This window comes from Medicago truncatula, chromosome 7 (assembly GCF_003473485.1).
Source record: "Medicago truncatula cultivar Jemalong A17 chromosome 7, MtrunA17r5.0-ANR, whole genome shotgun sequence".
NCBI lineage: Eukaryota > Viridiplantae > Streptophyta > Magnoliopsida > Fabales > Fabaceae > Medicago > Medicago truncatula.
In genome coordinates, this window is record NC_053048.1 from 50519159 (window position 1) to 50540427 (window position 21269).

At 33.0% G+C, this 21269-nt stretch overlaps 4 protein-coding genes across 31 annotated transcripts; all 4 read right to left on the minus strand.

Moving 5' to 3' along the window:
- Positions 1 to 537: 537 nt before the first annotated feature.
- On the minus strand, positions 538 to 1089 carry LOC25499523 (uncharacterized). Its single transcript, XM_013594806.2, has one exon. The coding sequence runs from the start codon at positions 1087 to 1089 to the stop codon at positions 538 to 540; it is 552 nt and encodes a 183-aa protein (XP_013450260.1).
- A 4349-nt stretch (positions 1090 to 5438) lies between these two features.
- On the minus strand, positions 5439 to 8733 carry LOC25499524 (bifunctional aspartate aminotransferase and glutamate/aspartate-prephenate aminotransferase). Its single transcript, XM_013594807.3, has 9 exons — positions 8100 to 8733; positions 7433 to 7526; positions 7241 to 7344; positions 6895 to 7143; positions 6686 to 6799; positions 6452 to 6535; positions 6063 to 6233; positions 5838 to 5951; positions 5439 to 5728 (listed from the first exon to the last, which is right to left on the minus strand). Exons 1-9 carry the CDS (start codon positions 8448 to 8450, stop codon positions 5588 to 5590), a joined length of 1422 nt encoding a protein of 473 aa, XP_013450261.1. The 5' UTR covers positions 8451 to 8733; the 3' UTR covers positions 5439 to 5587.
- Positions 8734 to 10322: 1589 nt separating this feature from the next.
- On the minus strand, positions 10323 to 11264 carry LOC25499525 (uncharacterized). The gene is made up of 2 exons (XM_013594808.3): positions 10870 to 11264; positions 10323 to 10783 (listed from the first exon to the last, which is right to left on the minus strand). The coding sequence occupies exons 1-2, from the start codon at positions 11090 to 11092 to the stop codon at positions 10512 to 10514; spliced, it is 495 nt and encodes a 164-aa protein (XP_013450262.2). The 5' UTR covers positions 11093 to 11264; the 3' UTR covers positions 10323 to 10511.
- Positions 11265 to 14176: 2912 nt separating this feature from the next.
- On the minus strand, positions 14177 to 21122 carry LOC25499528 (cell division cycle 20.2, cofactor of APC complex). Of its 28 annotated transcripts, XR_005642996.1 has the most exons (15): positions 20774 to 21122; positions 20052 to 20330; positions 19658 to 19927; positions 18560 to 19349; positions 18197 to 18280; positions 17733 to 18025; positions 17396 to 17641; positions 17158 to 17230; positions 16915 to 16985; positions 15995 to 16057; positions 15748 to 15803; positions 15558 to 15661; positions 15342 to 15472; positions 14876 to 15052; positions 14419 to 14649 (listed from the first exon to the last, which is right to left on the minus strand). XR_005642996.1 is itself a non-coding variant. In XM_013594811.3 (4 exons), exons 1-4 carry the CDS (start codon positions 20867 to 20869, stop codon positions 18621 to 18623), a joined length of 1374 nt encoding a protein of 457 aa, XP_013450265.1. In that variant the 5' UTR covers positions 20870 to 21122; the 3' UTR covers positions 18329 to 18620. The 28 variants fall into 28 exon arrangements, 1 of the variants encoding a protein (XP_013450265.1); XR_005642985.1 differs by lacking the exon at positions 16915 to 16985 and adding an exon at positions 14177 to 14335 and having other exon boundaries at positions 14534 to 14649; positions 15748 to 16057; XR_005642994.1 differs by lacking the exon at positions 16915 to 16985 and having other exon boundaries at positions 16028 to 16057.
- Positions 21123 to 21269: the final 147 nt, after the last annotated feature.

The window sequence follows — 21269 nt, forward strand, 5'->3', positions numbered from 1 at the left end:
TATTCACAATGAACTCTTACTCTAATTATACAAAAAAGGCTACGTAAATCAATCAAACAACGTAATAATATTTTATTATATATCTAATCGTTAAAACGGAACGGACAGCAAATTAAAATTGGAACCTAGGTCTGGTTTGGGGGTAGATAAGTTAAAGACAGTTTATTAGTCAATAAAACTGCATTTTTATTGCCTTATACCACAAAATGGCAGTGAATTGAACAAACAGAGTCGTAGAAAATTAAAAGAAAATGTCACATCTCTTGTAAATACACACACACACACACAGCAATCGAATTGGAGAAGCTAACACATTGAAAACCAAAAAAAATAAAAAAACAAGTCATGGTCATGGATGCACAGCCCTCTCAACAGTAACGTAACAATCCAAAAAACAAAAACAATAGTAATAAAAACAAGTTGCATTGCATTGGCAAATTTCTACTAAAAACAAAGAAACAGCAATCAATTCAGGTTCTGTAGCATACTGTTGACTTGACTCTTTTGTCCTTTGTTTCAGTACTATTCATTTCACTTTCAATGTGACGATGATTGAATCAATTCATGAATTTGTGGAGATTGAGATTCAGATTGAGATTGAGATTGAGATGATTCTCTTCTTGAAAAACTTCTCCAAAACCCAGCACTATAAAATCTCTCCCACATCTCTTTCTCAAGAGCAATAGCATCATCATCTTCAGATGAATATTCAAGTCTTTTTATATCTGAAGAACCGTCGTTTACACACATTGGAGAAACACGAATTACACCGTTAACGTAGTTTATATCACAACAACCACAATAACAGTTGCGTCGTTTAGGTTGCAACAAACCATCTTTGATAACCCTTCTACGCCGTCGTTTTCGGAGCATTTTCCGGCAAAGACCCGCCGGAATTTTGTAAACTGCTAAGAGAAGAAAATGTGCTAAACCACATGGACAACAACAGCACACCGCTACACACTCCGCCGCCGTGCCTCCGACGACTTCTCCAACTGCACAACCCTTCTTTGATGACTGGATTTCAAGTAAAGGTTGTCGCCGCCGGGTAATTGACGCCGTTTGCCGGAGAACTATCTTGTTTGACATTTCCTTGGGTTTTCTTGAGAAACGTTGAAAATGGACAAGTTTCCTTGGGTTGAGGAAAAATGATGAAATGGATGATGGGGTGTGGATCTTTAAAAAAAAAAAATGAAGGATCCACACCCTTGTTTGATGAATGTTAGAGCAAAAACTTGAGTTCTTCAATCATGGCAAAGAAAGAAAGATGAAAAATAATGGTGTGTTGAGGTTGAAAAAGTGTTATAAAGAAGGAAGAAAAAAAAGGGTTTGAGGTGGTGAAAACTAATTTTAGGAATTAGGGTGTGGCGTCCTACAAATGTGGGACAACAGAGTAAGCTAAAGAGATGTGGAAGGAAATTTGGTTTTTGATATTTTTATGTATTTTTTGTTGAGTTGGGAAAATTGGTGTGATGTGAAGGGCATTACTCAATTTTTATTTTTATTCTCTTACTTACGTAATTAGCCAAAGCCTAATCATTCATTCATTCATTTAGATTTTTTTAACTAGAAAATCACTACGTGGGGGAACTCAAATGAAAGAGGGGAAAGAAACAGAAAAGATTAAAGAATGGGTTATGTACAAGTGGACTTTGAGATAACCTATCAACAAATAAAACAATGAGTCAAAGAAATGAACAAATATAACGTCCTTATCTTTTGCAATTCCACGTCTACCACGCGTCCCGGTTTGGTCCCCGAATTAATTAATTTTTTAGAGAAACTTGTTCATCTTTAAATATCATTTACGTCTTTAAAAAAAATATATATCATTTACATAACCAAAAATATCATATAAAAATAGAAATATAGCATCGAAAAATAATGAAAAGTCAAAAATACTACTTTTATCTTCATTAATAATTGCCCTAACGGCCATAGCCAGCAACATAACGATGTTTACACACGAAAAAAAATCAACTCTTTCTAGTAATCTCTCCTCTATATTATGTATTGAGTGTGACTTGAGTTTGAATGACCAAAATGAACATATCCTCTTTTTGACAAGTTGGAGAACAGATGGATGGGGAGAGACTTATGGTGGGCTAACAAAAATGAAATATATTTAGCAAGACTATTTTAATAAATTTGATATGATATATTTGATTATTTTATTCTCTTCATTAATCTGTGTGCAAAAACATTAAACCAAATCCATTAAAAATGGATGGAACATTTTTTCTCCTTCCCGTATATAATGCTATTTCAAGCGAAACAAAAGCTCACGAAGGCCTCGCGAATTGATTGCTACCACCAGATCTCACTTGGTGCAAATCATGAACCGTTGGATAAAAGGAAGGGAGATACTGCAGTTACCAGGATAAGGCTCGTGATATTTTCACTTTGTAATTTGCCGCTCGAAGTAGCTTTTTTATTTTTTATTTTTTATTATAACATGATGAATGTAACTCGTTGAAAATAGAAACTTTACCGATGGAGTCGAGCCTTTCTTAACATTCTGAATTCTACAAGTGAAAAGTCCTATAATTTCAAAACATAAAATCAATTTTTTTATTTTTTTTTTATTTTAAGTAATGATCATTTTAGTCCCTAAATATGTAATAAATAGTCACAATAATTCGTCGATATATCAAAATTTTAAAATAGTATTTGATCCTACACTATGTCAGTCTAAATAGTCATTAAAATGTTCCATTAATATTATAATATTATTCATTTAATATACTTACTTAATATATTAAATGACTATTATTTATAATTACTCGTCAAATATTCAAACACCAAAATGATTATTAGCCTATCTTTTTTCGTTGCTTGAATCCTGGATGAAATTTCGAGTTGTGGTTGTTTATATCGTGGCTCTCCACAAGTACGATTACGTGGATTTTACTTCGATTACTGAATTATTTAAATAACCAAGCGAAAAATATGCATAATATATAGACTATATCCAATGTGGGAACCCTTAAACAATAGTCAATAATTCTCTTCTGAACATTATAAGTGTAACTGAAAATAATACAAGCTTTGAGTTTTCATCAATGGATTTTCTTTCTCTTCAATCCATCACCAAGTTTCTTAGTCACCGATACCTTTCATTTTAATTTGAAATTTTTAAAATAAAAATTTATTTTAGGTTTTTTAGCTAAAAATCTATTTGGACTTGTCGCATTAGTACCATGAAAGACACGTCAACATCATAACTTTCACAAGAATATATAGATTCATATGACTTAATTACATGTTTGGTCTCTTATGTTTATTTCAAGTTTTAAGTTAATTCATTATGTTTTAAAAGTTTCAAGTTGATTCTTATATTTTAAATGTTTCAAGTTGGTCCAAAACGTTAATCACATCTATATAAGTTAGCAACTTCCATCACTTAATCGTTTAAATATCTGAGTTGAAAATATGGGTTCTGGAATTTGACTTATTTACAAAATCAGTTTAAAAACATTTTTTACTTTTATTTGTTTTATTAAACTCAATATCACGTGGTGGAATAAACTAACTTATTTTAAGATAGATAATGTTTTGGATCAACTTGAAACTTTTAAAACATAAAAGATCATCTTAAAACTTAAAATAAACATAAGAGATCAAACATACAATTAAACCAATTGATATCAATGATATATCGTTTTCATTTTTTATAGGAAAAATTTATATATATAGTTGAGTTCATTTTGGTTTAGAACAAGAATATGAAGTTCGATCCAAATTATTTTTACTAACAAAGATATAAAATATCTAATAAAAATTAGTGATTGTGCAAATTTTAAATCAGTTCGCATGTTTTTTTTATTCTAATCAATTTGTAGTTTTTATATGGATTGATATGAATACTAATACAATAACTGTGTTTAGTAAAAAAAAAAAAAAAAAAACGTGTTTAGTAAAAAAAATGGATGAGAAAACAAAATATCAAATCTTTGATATATATTAAACAGGCAGACAAGTATATGGGTATGTAGCTAAGATTGTAGCATGCGAGAGGTAGAAGGATTGATGCTCCGCATTTCCCTAAAAAGATTGAAATATTGAAAAAATTGTCAAAGTGCATAACACTTGAAAATAATTTTATTGACTAAAACTGATAACGATATATTTTTAATGGCAACTACTCATTAACAAAAGGTGGATAGAGGTATCCATGGTGATTAATACCAATCAAAATAATTTATTTATCTTTTACTATCCATCTTTTATTGATGGATAAATAAGAATTTACCTATATTTTTTACGCAAAAGTTGATAACAATATTTGAAGATACATTCCCCTCCTTTACTTTTTGGAGAAAAAAATGAAACGAAATGTCCATTTATGCGCATGAATTTATATTTATCACACTACCACTTACATTTATATGTTTCGTTTTAGGCCGAGATGATCACTAGATTGAAGTTTTAACCAAGTCAAAAATATATTACTTTAACGTTTTAACCAAGTCAAAAATATATTACTTTAACGTTTTTTTTGTGTTTTGAAATGAATTTCGAATTCCATTTGTATATATGCAAACACACATAAATTCAAGTTACTTCAATGTAAAAAAAATAAAAAAAATCAATTGTCTAGACGTCATATAAGTATATGAGACTTTCGAGATACACGAAAACTCCATTCAATTCTTGATGGAAACAGAGTTTTTGTAAATTCTCCCCGAAATTGGAAGATCATTTTCCATTAGCTAAAATTTCATTCCCTAATTCAATCATACCCTTTTAAAAAACAATCATATTCAAAAGGGTAAAGTACATTCACCTCAATTGAGTTTTTTTTTTTATAAAAATAACACGAAAACTCTCTTTAGCTTTTGACTAGACATTAAACTCCTTTATTTATTTCTTCCACGGACACTCAATCCCCTTAAAGGATAACACCATTGATGATCTGATAACACTCATAACTAGACATTCATTAATATTAATATCTCCTATGTTCAAAGGTAGAGGTGCAATTATTTGGATAATCTATTGCTGATCATTTTATGATACTTTGCAGCATTCTACTGCTATTGATTTGCTTTTGCATGGTGTTTTAGTCGGAACCATTTTTAAGGCCCTTTGATGTTTGTTAAGAAATTTAAACCCAAGGTTGAAAAGTCATTATTAAAAGAGAAATATATACTACGTCATATATTTACTCTATATAAACTAGAAATATGATTGAATTCTAGTAAAGATAGCTTTGTTAAAAAAAAAATGGCTTCAATCATAAACCAATTATCTTCATTTTAATAGTTATTTTATTTTGCTTTTTAAAATCAATTTCACAAACCATAGAATCAATTCTACTGGAAACATTTCTTTTCAACTAATTTCCTCTACCTTTTTTTTTTTTTTTTGGTTAACTTGGTCTGCATAGCAGCTAGATTTAATACTGTTAATAACTTTGGTTAACCGAGTGTGTTTGATTGAGTATTTTCATCGAGTTCTAATAAAGTGTCACTCAGTAAAACTGGTCTTCAGTGGTTTTTCTATGCCATAACCAATTATTTTTACAATAAACTTTACACATAACAAACCCAAAAATAAAATACACACATGACAACAAGACTAACAACTAAACAAGTCCAGCTGAGGTAAGATTGATAAGTGCTTGCTTAATTCTCTCTACAGCTGCCTGTAGGGTAGGAAGTGATGCTGCATAAGAGATGCGAATGCAAGTATCGTCTCCAGATGCACTCCCTGGCACTAGTGCGACCTGCAGACAAAACACAATGTTACAGCTACGTAGCATCGACAATTCAAATTGAAGAACATTCTGCTTATAAAATATCGCAATAATCTTGAATGTCGTTATATGAGCATACCTGGCCTTTATGCAACAAATATTGACAGAGAGACTCAGAATCCTCAATTTTGCCAAAACCTTCAGCTTCTCTTCCATAATAGGAGCTGATATCAATGAATAAATAAAATGCTCCCTACAAGCGGAAATAAAGCATAAATTTATGAACAGAATAGCGAACGGAAGAGAGCAAAACATGGAGAATAATTATTAAAGGAATAGGCAAATAAACTAGACGGATTCACACCTGTGGTTCGGATATTTCAACACCATCGATTTCCCTAAAACTTTTAACCAAGTAATTCCTTCGTTCTCTAAATGCTTTCACCATGGTAGAAACAACCTCTCCACCAGCATAGCCTAGTCCTAATGCAGCAACTGCAGCTTTCTGAGATATACTACTGGCCCCCGAAGTAAACTAAATTCAATAAGATATGTCAGCTACTAAAAACTGCACATAATATAATATCAAAAATAACCAAATGTATGCACCGAAGTTTCTTAAAGTTCACTCTCAAATAACGAATATGGTTAAACTTAAAGGGCTAAGAACCTTTTGCATGCCTTGTAGCAAGAGGAAATCAAGATAAGATGAAGCTTAGAATACGGCTTAACAGATGTTGCAAGTCAGCATACCTGACTTTGAATCTTTCCACATGCTGAAATAAAATGTTTCGGGCCTGCAATATAACCAAGCCGCCAACCAGTCATTGCAAAGGGCTGCAGTAAAAAAATTAGAAGCCTTAGGATCATCCAAGTTTATTTCATAATTTATAACCATACTAGGAGATGCAACATAACATTGATTAACAGATAAGAATCACTTGATATTTATCTATAACAGAAAGAGAAAATGACATATGGACTAACCTTAGAAAATCCATTCACGGTTAGAGTTTTACCCCACATCCCCGGTAAAGATGCAAAGCTAGTGTGTGTTGCTGGTGCATAAATTATGTGTTCATAAATTTCATCAGAGATAACCTGCACAAAACAACTTTTAAGATTTTAAGTGGAACTACATTTAAAGATGAACACATTGAAGCCCTTGTGATCCCATCAAAGAAGTATAGCTTTACCAAAAGCCTTGGGTGCTTTGCTACAATATGGGCTATCTCTTCAAGTAATTTCTTTGGATAGACAGATCCTGTCGGGTTAGACGGCGAACAAAGAATAAGCACTCTTGACCTTTCAGTAATTATGGATTCAAGAAGTTTGGGATCTAAAAGGAAATTATCAGATATCGACGTTGGAAGGATAACGGGTGTTGCATCAGCCATCCTTGCCATTTCTGGGTAACTAACATAGAATGGAGCTGGAATAATGACCTGAAATATTGGTATCATAGATCAAAGATGTCATAATTAGAAAAAGAGAAAATAAAATATATATAATAAGTATAATGAAGTTAACCCCTTTACTCACCTCATCTCCTGGGGAGCAAACTGCAAGCATTGCTTGAGCAATACTCTGCTTGGCTCCATTACTAACAATAACCTGATCAGGAGTATAAGCAATTTCATTCTCCTCTGTAAAATCAATCAATTTTGGCATATTGTCAAAATCAACATCTCATTAATCGGTCGAAATGAAACCATATAATAGAATCAAACTAACCTTTTAGTTTATGACAAATTGCTTGGCGCAATTCTAAAGTTCCCGCATTAGGGGTGTACCTTGTTTGTCCTTCATGTATTGCATTAATCCCAGCCTATATTACCATACAAGGTATAACACTTGGTCCATGCTCCAATAAACAACTTAACGAAACACTTATTAACAAAAGCATATTTCATATAAGTGCTCGTGTATAAACGATTATGATAAAACAAATGGTTCAAAAAAAAAAAAAAAAAAAAAGATAACATGAAGTCAAATCGTTTTAGTATAAGCAATAAGGTGTTTTCACAATAAGCTATGCTCTAGAGTTAATGGACATAAGCTAAAAACAACTCAAAGACTCATCTTGTTTCCATAAGCTAAGCAGACTTAAAAGTGGTTATGCTAGTAAATAAGTCAATCCAAACAAAACTTATATCATCATTTTAGAAGAAAAAAAAACTTATGAAGCCGAGTACATAGTACGGGTGCGATACGACACGAATAAGTGATACGAGAAAGGTTTGAAATTTAAGTTACAACGATACAACCTAAATAAGTTAAGAAAATTTTAATATAAAAATTGTATACATGTAAAATACTAGCAAAGAAGATTCATTGATGATTGTTAAAAAAAAAAGACAGAATTTGAGGAATTGAAAATGAGAATGTAAAGGGGAAAGACCTGAGCTATGACAGCAGGTGAATCAAAATCAGGCTCACCAGCCGCCAAGAGAATAACTGGAACGCCAGCTTGAACAAGAGCGGTTGCTTGATCGGTTATAGCCACAGTCCTTGAAGGTTTCACAGCATTGACACGTGGACTCAATGAAATATCAACTTCTAAATCATCATTATCAGAAACGGTTTTTGACTTCACAGTTATTCTTCCTCTTCTGTTCTGGTCCACCCCAACAACATATTTTACGGTCTTGTGAGGGAAGGTGGAAAGGTTTGAGCAGAAAGAGACGTGGAGAGATTGGTGAGGGAAAGAGATTCCACACGTGGTGTTGTTATATAACATGTTGGTGGCCATGTTAGAAAGATTTTGAAGGTAATTTGAATATGAACCTGGACTGCAGAGACTTGTGATTATGAAGACAAGAAGGAAAAGAAAAAACTCAATGCAAGGAAGAGGAAACCTTGCATGCACCCTTTTATTGACTCAAACTCTTGCAACTTAATCGGAAGTCATGGTTCAAATCTAACACCAATCAAATATTTTGTGAGTGAGCTTTGTTACACATTGCAATTCTAACCGTTCGATGGATTAGTCTATTCAATTGTGGTGAAGATACACAGTCCACACCAAAAAAATAAAAAATAAACGACAATACTCACTTAATATATATCGTTGGATGAATCCAACGTAAAATAGGAGAAATTGAATCCCTAGTTAATACTTAATTGCTTTGTAAGGTAACAACGATTTGGGAGGAAAGGAACCTTAAAGTAAAAACACTTCATTGCTTATAGATGTTGCTCAATGATTTCATCTTCTTAGAAGATCTCAATTTTATAAGGATCGAAAACATGGTTAACTTCAATTATAAATGTTAGGGTTAAATTAATGTTTATCAAACAAGTACTAGTCAAGTATTTATAAAAATTATAAACACATTGTTATTTGTCTTTTTTACCGTATACGATAATTGCATATGTGAAGGGAGAAAAAAGCCCAATGCAAAGAAGTTATTGGGAATTTGTATGAGAAGAAGAGTCAGAGGGGGAGAGTGTTTGGTGGATGGAGAAGTGGGTGGAAAAGTTGGTGAAATCTAAATCTTGGCTGCTTTAGATTAATTCAATTCAACTTTTTTTAAATAAATAAAAGGCTAAAGTGTATTTTTCGTCTTTTAAGTTTTAAAATGTTGCGATTTTAACCCCTTATTAAAAAATGAAAATTTTACTCCTTCATTTTACAAAACGTTACAAAGCTGCTGAGAAGACGCCACGTGTCTCAAAACAGGGTGTCAAAATTGAAACTTTTTGTAAAGATAAAGGGTCAGAAGAGTTTATTTTCCTAAAGATAGAGGGTTAAAAGAGCATATTTTCATGAAGTTAGAGAGTCAAAAGAGCGTATTTCCCTAAAAATAGAGGGCAAAGATTTCATTTTTTTAATAGGAGGCCAAAATCGCAACATTTTAAAACTTAGTGGACGAAAAGTGCACTTCAGCCTAAATAAAACTATGTCGTAGCTATTTCGTTGGTTTTTGTGTTAACCCTTAGGTTCTTAAGAGAAGATCTTCAAATAATTTAAAGTTTAAACTCAAGGTAAATAAAGTATGACTAAAAATTGTTTCACGTTGAAATTGAATCCTGGTTGTTGATTATGAAATGGAAAATTTGGATAAAAAATCGGATGTTTAAAACTATGATCTTAACGAGTTGTTACTTTTATTTTTGAAGGAATGATATATTGTTTTTTTTTTACTAAAGCATACTTATCTAAAAAATTGTATGAAAGATACAATTTAGCATCAACTCCAACTCATAAGGCTAATTCATGGATTTCTGCATTAACTTGCCTCCTAGAAAACTCATTGAATATGAATAATTTTTGTTTGTTTTTGGTTTTGAAGGAATGAATAATTTTTGTTTGTTTATGTTTTTGAAGGAATAATTGATTTTGTTTAGATAGTTAAAGTATAATCATATATAAAATGAAAATATACACACTCCATATGGATCAAATTCTTCTGGAAACCATTTAATTTCGAATAATATCCCACACTTTAATATGTTTTTGGTTAAGTTGTGTGATTTCTAAAGCCGGGAGATTTATTAGTGTTGATAATTTAGTTAAGTGTGTGTTTGTTTAAGAGTAAAAAAACAACAACATTGTCCTTCTCCTTTAAGAGTAAACACAAACATATTACAGATAACATACCCAAAAATAAAATACACACATTACAACAAACAAACTCACAACATACTAAACAAGTGCATTAGAGGTAAGAAGGATAAGTGATTTCTTAACTCTCTTTACAACTCCTTATGGGAAGTACAAAAATAATTTTTACTACGTTATTTGCAATATACAACAAATCTTGAAAACATATTCACATGAACCATAGTCTCTATTTTTTAAAAAAAGAAATCAAAAACGAAATTTCCCACGAGGAGTCTTATTCTGATATTTCATAATACCCCTATATAAAACTGCCCTATTAGGAGGCATAGTTTCCTCTAATTTGGGCCCACACCCACATTTCTCAGCATTCTTCCTGACCAAAATTTGTTCAGCCTTCACCCTTTGTGCCTTTGTCGCATTTCTATGATTATTATTGTTACTCTTGTTCTTCTCCATTAGAGGTTCCGTCACTTGTTTTGAAAACCGCACCTTTTTCTTTGCTTGATGTTTATCATTCCCTTGCAAAAACAAATTAAAACACTATGTCATATAACTATAAGAAATTCATAATTCAAGTGAACAAATAATAGAATGAAAATAATACCGTGTAACTTTTTTTGGCCGTGTGGATATATTTCAAACTCAAATTTCTTCATGAAATTAGATAGTATACGTTTATGAACTTGATGTGCCAATAAAACCATGCTTCCGGATACAGCAAAAACAGCCATCACCCCAAATCTTATTGAATTCTCCATATTTTTCCAATTTGTTAAATGGGCTATCAGAATTTGAATTGTGTTATATGGATATATGAATGTAAACATTACGTGTCATCCAAGAAAAAAACATGGGAATGGGTAGGTGAGATTTGGAAGACTTAAAGAGAGGAAGAATCATTTTGCATATGCAAGAAAATGATATGATGAAAGAATAAGACGGAAAAGAATGACCGAGTATCTAGTGATTGTTGGTAATTGGTGATTTATATGGGAAGAGGAAGGGACCATATTCACAACACAAGAATCTATTTGATTGTTTGTTATCTATTTTAATCATGAAAAATCTAATTGATGCCAAATCAGAAGGAAAAAACAAACCTTATATAGTTTTTGCTATTTTGAATCTATCCATAATTGGCTAAAATGGGTAAATTAAGACCATCCATAGATCATTTGTCTTTTACGCAATATTCATTTTGTTATCTTTTGTTATTCTTTTATCCTTTTAAATAATTAACCCCTTTATTTTTAATTAAATTGAAGTTGATGGGCATGATATTGCTATTGTCATCATGTGAAGAGATTAGGAGACATGCTTATGGAGTTTATGGATCATCTTGCGGTGAGTGACATTAAAAACTTTGGCCAGACTCTACCCTCAAAGCAATAATTATCAATCAAATTGATTCTACCAAATATAAAGTTTATATTTTCCTTGGGAATTATCGATCAAATCGACTCATAATCGATCAATTAGTGTAACTTTTTAAGATGCCACCACCGAAGGTAGTAAAAATAACAGAGGTCTTGCTAACAAGTGTGTGCGCTCGGGACACTTGTGCTTCTCTAAGGGTCTCACCCCATTCACTACCCCGTGATTTCTTTACTCACCAATACTTGATACTATCATGTGCAACACCATAACCAACCACAATAATAGCATGTTGGTTATGTTTCACGTTTGTGATTGTATTCCGTGTGAACAAAGGTGACATGAAAACCACCTTTGAAATGAAGAAGCTTTGCTAGTTTCAGCATTGGGTTTATGTGAGCTTGTGCTGGAAATGGGGAACATTCTTTGAGTTTGTCTTCCCCAACACTAGGTATTTTATAGGTGAAATGGGACATAAACTGACGCATATTTATTTGCAACAACTTTGATGAGTTCTTTTTCACTATTAACAGGAACTTTCTAATGCCCTTTGATTTTGCTACATGTTTTGATTGTCTACTTCTTTGTAAGGGAACTTGCTTTGTAACAGAGAGGAGTACAACAACATTGTCTTTTTTTTCTCTCTACATTAAGTAGAACATTGTTTAGTAAAAATTAAAAAATCATGAGTCATTAGATAATTAAAACTTCCAAAAGTATGAAAGTATAAATTTTGTCATTTCCCCAATCCAACAACTTCACCTTATCGTTTAACAAATACAAGAATTGCAAATATGAAACAATCTTATGGAAATGAAATGAAATAAAGATTGCATGTGTGTTTATTCAAAAACAATCAATCTGTAGAAAACAACAATAAAAAAAAATTCTTCTGAATGCACACAGCTAAATTCTTCTTAACAACAATATATATTTGTGTGTGTTCGCGCATGCGTACGTATCAAATATTCTTCTAAATATTTTGGAACACAATCCGAAATATTTTGGTTCGCAATCTAAAATATTATGGTATTTGATCTGAAATATTTTAGTACTCAATCTAAAATATTTTGATACTTGATTTGAAATATTTTAGCACTCAATCAAATATATTTTGGTACTCAATATGATACATTTGGTATTAGATATAATATGTGAGTTACTTGTTCTCAAAGTTTCTTATAGAATAGAATAGTTGTGGATTTTCTCTTTAAATACATAGCTCACATATTTCATTCCATATACCAAAAAAGGTTTTTGAGTTATCAATACTTTTTCTTCTCTTCCCCCTTTGGTTTGTGTTAACATGATGTTCTTTTATTCCTATTTCTGTCCCTTCGAAATCAAGAGTGTCGAAATAATGTCCATTCGGAATTAAGAATGATTTTAAGAGCATAGTTCATTCAACAATTTATATTCCTTTGGAATAAAGCGTACTTTTATGATCATAATCCCTTTTGAGATAGAATAAAGAGTATTTTTAAGATCATAATCCCTTTTGAGATGCAATGTCCCTTCGAAATTAAGAATGACCTTAAGAGTGTATTCTCCTTTGATGTTTTTAAGAAGGTAGAGGTTAGAAAGACGGTAACACGATGTTTGAGTGGTCGTAATACCTTAGTAGAGTGATCATAGTACCATAATTGATTGATTTCAATATTAGTTTGAGTGTCATATTGGAGGTGTATTTAAGAACGGATCCTATAGTACAATAGGACTCTCATACAAATAAAGATGGATTGTTTAATCTTAAAGGCGGCATTAGGAATCTAACGTTTTTGTTTGGATCAATTTTTGGTATAAAAAAACATGTCCGAACCAATGAAATCTTCATCAACTCGGTTTATTTTACAAAAAAGAAACCAAACCAAACTATTCGGTTTGGATCGGTTCGGTTGAAAATACAATTAAAAAAAAAAAAAAATCATATTTTCACAATATACCTTAAGGGTAGTTTACAACTCTTGTTTTCTCATTGCTTCGTTTGTTTACATAAGTAGATAATTGTTTAGTAAAAAATAATGAGTCATCAGTCTCTAGAAAATAAAACAAGTAAAAATATGAAAGCATGAAATTTGTCGTTTCGCCAATCCAAGAACTTCACCGTATCATTCAACAGGTGCGTTTATTCAAAACCAATCTGTAAGTTTTAGGACCAGAAGAGTCATGTGCAATTTACAGTACATTTATGACAATCCCTATTAGAACGAGCTGACAAGAATGAATAATGGAAGAACATGAGAGGGAATTTGTGTTTAGTAGCAAAAACAACAGTGTCAGTTCAAGCGACTTTAATTCTACCCGGTGGCCTTTGTCCGGGGGTCAAGCTGTCTTAGCACTTTCTACTCTCCAGTGATTTTTGGCAGCTCATTCTTTTGAACAACATTTATTTCAAATTAAATGTTCATTTTACAATTATGAACATTTTCAAAACAATTGAACTATTTCCCTGCGTACAATTTAGTATAATTTATTATCAAATATTTCATATGCTTACAAATAAATTCACAGTAGTTTTAATAAATTTTATAGAAATGAAAGCGGATTACGGTATTTCATCGACATTTCAAGAAAACGGACTATAATATGGATGGAACTACTGATCAAAGAGCAACTGTGTAAAGTAGCATTCCCAAAAATAACAACATTGACTCCGCCTATTCGAAATGAACAAACAAAGGGCGCAAAGTACCAACCTTCAAATCATATAAAAGAAATTCAAATTAGCTAATTGTTCATTTAATGCATATAATGACATTGTTGTTGCTATTTGAAAACATAGACAAAATTGGACAGAATATATTTCAAACGTATAAGAAATTTAACAGCTAAAAAAAAATCAAGGATGAAAAAGTTTGGGCAATCAAACGTTGCAGTAGTTGCAAGTTCGCAACCTTTATCAAATGGGTTGTGAATGACCAAGGAGAAATGTGTTTGGCCTCACAAGCATACTTGATGCTTAATGCGAAGAGGTGCTACCACTTCTGGAATTACTTTTGCGTCTTCGGTCCTGAAACATCATACACTTCATTTGAGAAATAGATCAACTTGCAGGTGTTAAAATGAAAAAAGTTGCCTTGTAGTAATAATTAGAATATATATTTCAATTACAATTTCTTCAGACGAGAATTTTAAAGTAAGGTGCAATGAACCAGATGGAATTTCATTTAAAAAAAATCAATTGCTGTGAAATGTTAGAAACAGACGATTTTATCAAAAAGAATGAGAAGCCAAACCTCTCTAGGTATCTTATATTTTTCCAATTCAAGCATGGATCACATGATTCATTTTTGGTCTTTTTTCAGAATTTGGATCAACGCATCTCAAAGCAGTCAAATGAGCTCGTTTTAAGGGAAGGAACTTGTTGATGGTCTCAATGTTTGAGTCCACCACCTCTTTGGTGTACCTATTACCTACCATTAACTTACTCAGTCGACCAAGTTTACCCACAAAAATGCAAGATATGTATCAGCAAATAACCCAAATGATAAGTCATGAGAGTCTGCACAATCCAAAATATAACAGACAAGAGTGCTATGGAAATAACTATAGTTGCAAATTACTTACTTCAGGGGAATTTTTAATGTATCCTATTCTCCACATTCAAAATGCAAGATATCTACTAACAATAACAATATGCATAACAACATGTGCATCAAAGTCTTCAATAATCTCTTTACAAGTAGGTTACTAATGACACACCTCGGCTGCTGAGCGGTTATAATCCACAGGATCTCTTCTAGTAATTGCTCTGCGGAGCAATACACCAAAAGCTATAAACATCACTATTCTTGTTTAGTAAGCTCGAATTGGCATTTTCAGGAGCCACATATCTGAAAAACACAACAATCATTAAAAGGAGAACACAATTTGCCATGTTATGGTGAAATGATAGCAATTGACAATTGTATAAAATACCATTAACGATTAGATTAAATTAAATTAATCTAAGAGAATAAACTATTCCAATTCTCATTTTGCAGCAAAAAATACAACAAAAATTGGTCATTGATTTATTGCTCCTGGCCAATTGAAGAAAGAACAACATAAGAAAATTTCATTAAAATAATGAAACAAACAAGTCCTAAATCTGTAGCATAGAGCTTACTCAAAAGCACCCATCACTCGAGTTGTAATGTGACTTTTTCCGGCACCAAGACTTGGCTAGTTCAATGTCAGAAATTTTTGCATTGTCATCATCAATTAGAACATTAGTTGACTTAATATCTTGATGGACACATTTTGGCTCAATTTCCTCGAGCGAAAAAACCAGCATGCAATATAATCATGAATCAAGAACAAAAGTTTTTAATTTCTACCAAAACAAATCAGGGACATGAACTAAATGATCGTACTCTTTAATTAGTTGTTCCAAGAAGAATTTTAACCTGAGCATCCCATGTAGCCATAGCTGCAAACTGAAATTAACGGGGAATTTTAAGGATCAAGAATCAAGATTATACTAACCAATACTCAGTAGTGTGCAAATTTACCTAGAAATAGACAACATTTGCAGCAATCAATATATTTGTTAAGATACAACAAATTTCAACATAGTGGTTGCAAAAGCTCTCAAGCTATGTCAACTCAATGAAATGGCCAAAAACAAGATGAAATTATGTTGAAATTAGACACAAAGTCACAGAATCAAGAGCACGTGCACTAAGAGACACAAAAATGTAGGTGAGGATTACCTCTTTGCTGATTCCAAACACACAGACACGCACATTTTATGAGGGATATATTGACTCCAGGAGCAACTTTTTGAGTTACTCCAAATAACTACCCTCCATTTTATTTTAATTTGATGTCCTGATTAATTGTTAATTCATGTCACATTCTGCTCTATTATTTCCTTGTCGTCGGTGATAGGTCTTCTTCCTCCCACACCATATTTAAAGAACAAGGTTTTTTTCTTACAAAAATAAAATGCATGAAGCAATTCAATTCAGTAGTAATTTCAGTTGTATCGAAAAGTTATTTTCAGATCTTCCACAATCACCTCACCTCTTCAACCAACATTTTGGTACAATAAATAAAACCTGAGAATTCTATACTACTGAATTACAGAATGAAATTACTGAATTCTAAAAGAAATGCTAAACAATTGCAGAGAAAAGTCATTGGATTTTATGGATCAAAATTCTTATTTCAATTTCGTCAAAGTTTAAAGCTTTTGGCAAAACCATTTAGAATGTAGAATTCAATGACATAAAATAGCACCATGTGAAACGAAGAATTAAAGGCTGTGGTAGTGCAATTTGTTCATGTTTACCGATAATTGAAGAAGACCTAACACTGTATTTTTTTTCCAAGCACTGCAACAAGGGAATGAGAGTACACACGCTGGATGAATCAATAAGGACCATTAGATTAAAATAAAATGGAGGGTAGTGATTTGGAGTGACTCAAAAGACTCTATCTATCTATCTAGCCAAATTTTTGTGAAATTCAAATTGAAATGGTCATTAACTATTTAAGAATTGAGGGGTAACCTATTATAGCTTAAGGATCTTACATAGTGGAGCTTTGTCCTATTCCCGAGGCTCCAGAAGGATGAAGCTAGTCAGTTTATTTCCATGCAAGTACCTCTATACATTTCATAAATTCTACATATAAGAATCTAGGATTTTTTTTTCCATTTTCAAATAAATAAATCCTGAATAAAAGCTTAGATCAGTGAACGGTGAAAAGCTTTAGAACTGGATAAAATAAATAAATCCTGCAATACAATTAAATACATTTCCAATACTCACTGATTATTTAGTAGCTTCTAAATATTCTCCTTCACCAATAATACTGTCTTTTGAAAACTCGTTTATTGCAATTTTTAGATCCCTCAATGTAAACCAAGCGTTCCCATCCAAGGTAAGAGAACCGATGAAGACCGGACAAAGGCGATGGTGAAGTTAAAGAAAGCTTGTGTGCATACCCGGTTGACTGCTATACTCCCCATCCTTTGTTTGACATTAAACTTGTCGTAAAGACTCCTTGACATTAAGCTAGCACCAAAACCAAGATGAAATCAGACACAAAGTCACAAACAATCAAGAGCACATGCACAAGAGACACAAAAGTGTAGGTGGGGAAAACCTATTTGTTGAAAACTGATCAATTCTAATCTCTTTGATATCTTCCAAAATGGATAACTTGTGGCTCAAGAGAATCATGTCATTGACTTCTTGGATTTCTAAACCAAAAGAATATGTCTTCTTTGACAATCTCCAGCTCATATCAGATGCCAGTTAACTGCCGTAGTGGGAACATGCTTAACCGCTAGTAAAGCAAGTTCCCTTTTCCCAATAGGATCAACTTGTCAAATTTGTGAAAGAGTCCACTAGATGGCTGATGGATTGTTGACTTGTTGTCCCCGTAGTTTTACTCACCTGACATGACAGAAGAATAAAAAAGTCACAACTTTTACCCAAACAAATAACTGTCATCACTCCTTACTGCTTGTGAGAAGTCCCTGAACGTCCATTCATTGCTAATTGTGATTCCTTTTACAGTAAAAAGACACAGTAAACGAACATTATCATGAATGCATCACAACTAACCTAAAGACAGATAAATGTGAAGACTTCAAAAGCAGAGAATCTAAATCCATGCACTTGACTCATACAACAAGCCGACTTGCGAACCTGGGGCCCTTCCCAAAACAATAAAAACAGTAAGATAAAAAATCAATGTGAAAATAAAAAATCCTATCATGTCCATTAATTTTGAAGTTATGTGTGTATACATTTGCTTTCTATAAAAATAGGTCTGTATAAATGTGTATCTTTCCCGTAAAAAAGAATAGGACTGAATCTATATACACCTACAAAAACTAGAACGGGGGATACCATAAAAAAATTAAACTAACAATCTTTTTTTAGTACAAAACTAAGAGTATAGGACTATCTTCAAGATATTGCAACCTCAAAAAAAATACTAAGATGTTGCGGCTCAGGTTTGCATGAGTAACACAAGTCATCATCTTCAACGAATACGGGTGAAATTAGCAAAGGGCTCATTATATGTCTTTGGCGCTGCGGCTTTGCATGCTTCTGCTGGGCTCCCAAAGACATTCCAAAATCTAAGAGTTTCATCTGCAGCCGCAGATGCCACTGTACACCCATCTGGACTCTGCGCCATATACAGCACCCTCGAAGTGTGACCATTGAGATCTGCCATTTTCACCATAGAAGGATACTTCCAAAGGGTAAGCTGGTTCTCGGTGAAACCATGTGAGCTAAGTAGCTCACGCTCGTTCTGGTTCCATAGCAGAGCACATACTTGCGATCCAGTGTCAACAGAATTCAATCTCGCACCAGTGTGTGTGTTCCACAGCTTAATGCAATGATCACCTCCACCTCCACCAGAAGCCAGTAGATTACCCTGAAAGGGACACCAAGCCAGTGCCTTCACAGCAGCTATGTGTTCCTCAAACCTGTGAAGCCATCGGGTAGGTGAATTTGAAGAAACCACGGATCTATCCCATATGTGAACAACATTATCGTTTCCACCACTTGCCAATTGTTGTCCTGAGGGTGACCACTTGAGCCCACAAACCTCCTGGTTGTGTCCCATGTATGTTTCAACGATGTGAGATCTCACTCTAACATCATTGTTTACAACTTTACCATCCATTCCTCCTGTTGTCAGAATATGGTTGTTCCAAGCCAATGAACCCACTCTTGCTCTGTGTCCACCCTTCATTGCCCTTAGCTTCAGTCACCAAAATAAAACCATACAAAACATGAGAATTGAGGAAATTTTCAAGTTTGAATTATGAAACAATACAGAGAATGGTTAAAAAAATTAGGACAATATTTGTATACTTTTCTTATGGTACTGTTTGTACTGTTCTCCTATGCTCTAATATAGTAGGACATACTATTAAGCGTAATTTAAAAGACGACGAGTACATTATTCCCCATGTGCATGCCAGAGTGAATTTGCATCTTTCGTATGATAAATAAACAACACATACAGCACCATAAACAACAAGGCCTGAACATTATTATGATATTTACCTGTTTACAAGCAGTGGTATCCCAGAGCTGGACATGGGAGTTGTTCAACCCAATGGCTAAATGGCGACCATCGGGGGCCCAGCTAACGCTTGTGACAGGACCATCATCATCATCTACAGTGACAAGCTCTGAAGTGGAGGAATCTGAAGCATTCCAAAGATAAACGGTATTTTCAAGGGCAATACTGACAACATTGCTGCTACCCCAGTCTAGCAAATTCAAGTAAAAGTCATCTAAGATATCAGGTGCGTCCAAGGTCCTCTCAGAAGTCTGCAAAAAAATCATTTTCACAAACACATTCAAAACATGAAAATCAAAATTGAAAGAATGGAAAGAATTAAATCATTGATTACATGATGATTACATAAACAAACAAGAACTTGAAAGAAATAACCTGAGGAATGCATCGTTTAGGCTTAGCGGATTTGGATAGAGGTGGAGGGGACAGAAGTTCCTTAGGGAAGAGCTCGACTGGTGTTGGAGGCTTGTTCTTGAAGGCCAAGATTCTGGTTCTGTCATGCATGTTGCATGCTTCAGCGAGTCGCTTCTGGTAGGCTGAACGAGATGGTGACATCAACGCTGGATTCTCTTTTCCTTTTCTACAACCCTCCATCATCATGTAGTGAGCGTAATCAAAATCCATCGCTGATCGGTTTGGTATGAACCTATCCAACTGTTTCAAAAAAACAAAACCCTGAATTGAGCAATTCTGAATCCATATAATAAAATCAAACGGAAAATAATTATGAGAAAACCCAAAATTAAGCAATTAAAGAAAACCCTAAAATTTGTACCAAAAAAAAACCTAAAAGTCAGAGATGTTTAAAAAAAATCCTGAATTGAGAAATTCTGAATCGGTAAAATTAAATCAAAGGGAAAACCCTAAAATGAGAAATGTTTTCAAGAAAACCCTAAAGTAATAAATTCTGAATAGATAAGGTAAAAATCGAACGGAAAAGAAATTGTGAAACACTAAAACCCTAAATTGAGATATTAGAGAAAACCCTAAATTGTTGACAAAAAAAAAAACATAAATTGAGAGTATCTGAATCGATAAAATAAAATGAGAAAGCCTAAATTTAAGAAAGCCCTACAGATGAGAAATTAGGGGCTTACGTTATCCTGAGAAGAATTATTTCGGTGGAGAAAGCGTTCTGGGAAAGGCGTTCTGATTTTGGTCTTTGAAGAAGAACTCCACGAACCCGAATCCATTGTTGAAGATGATCAAAGAAATCACCTACAAAAGATTAATCAAATTTCAGAGAATTAAACGGTAAAAGAACGAAAATCGAATGCAGAAAACAGTGGTGATGATAATAAGGGAGATGAATTGAAGCGTGTTGCGAATTGTGATGATTGATTTGCGCAGAAGAATGTTCAGAGTGATCGGAAGCTTGAAGAAGAAGATTTTGATTGATCAGAAGAATGTTATGAGAGAGAGAGAGAGAGTGAGTGCGTAAAATAAAAGTAAAACTGTAATGGTTGTGTTTATATGGAAGTAGCCGTTGGGGTTTTGTTTAACGGAAACCCTATTCACGCTGTAACGTTCTTTTTTACCCATTTTTCATTTTTCACTCTACGAAATGAAAATAGAATTTCATGAAAATAACCT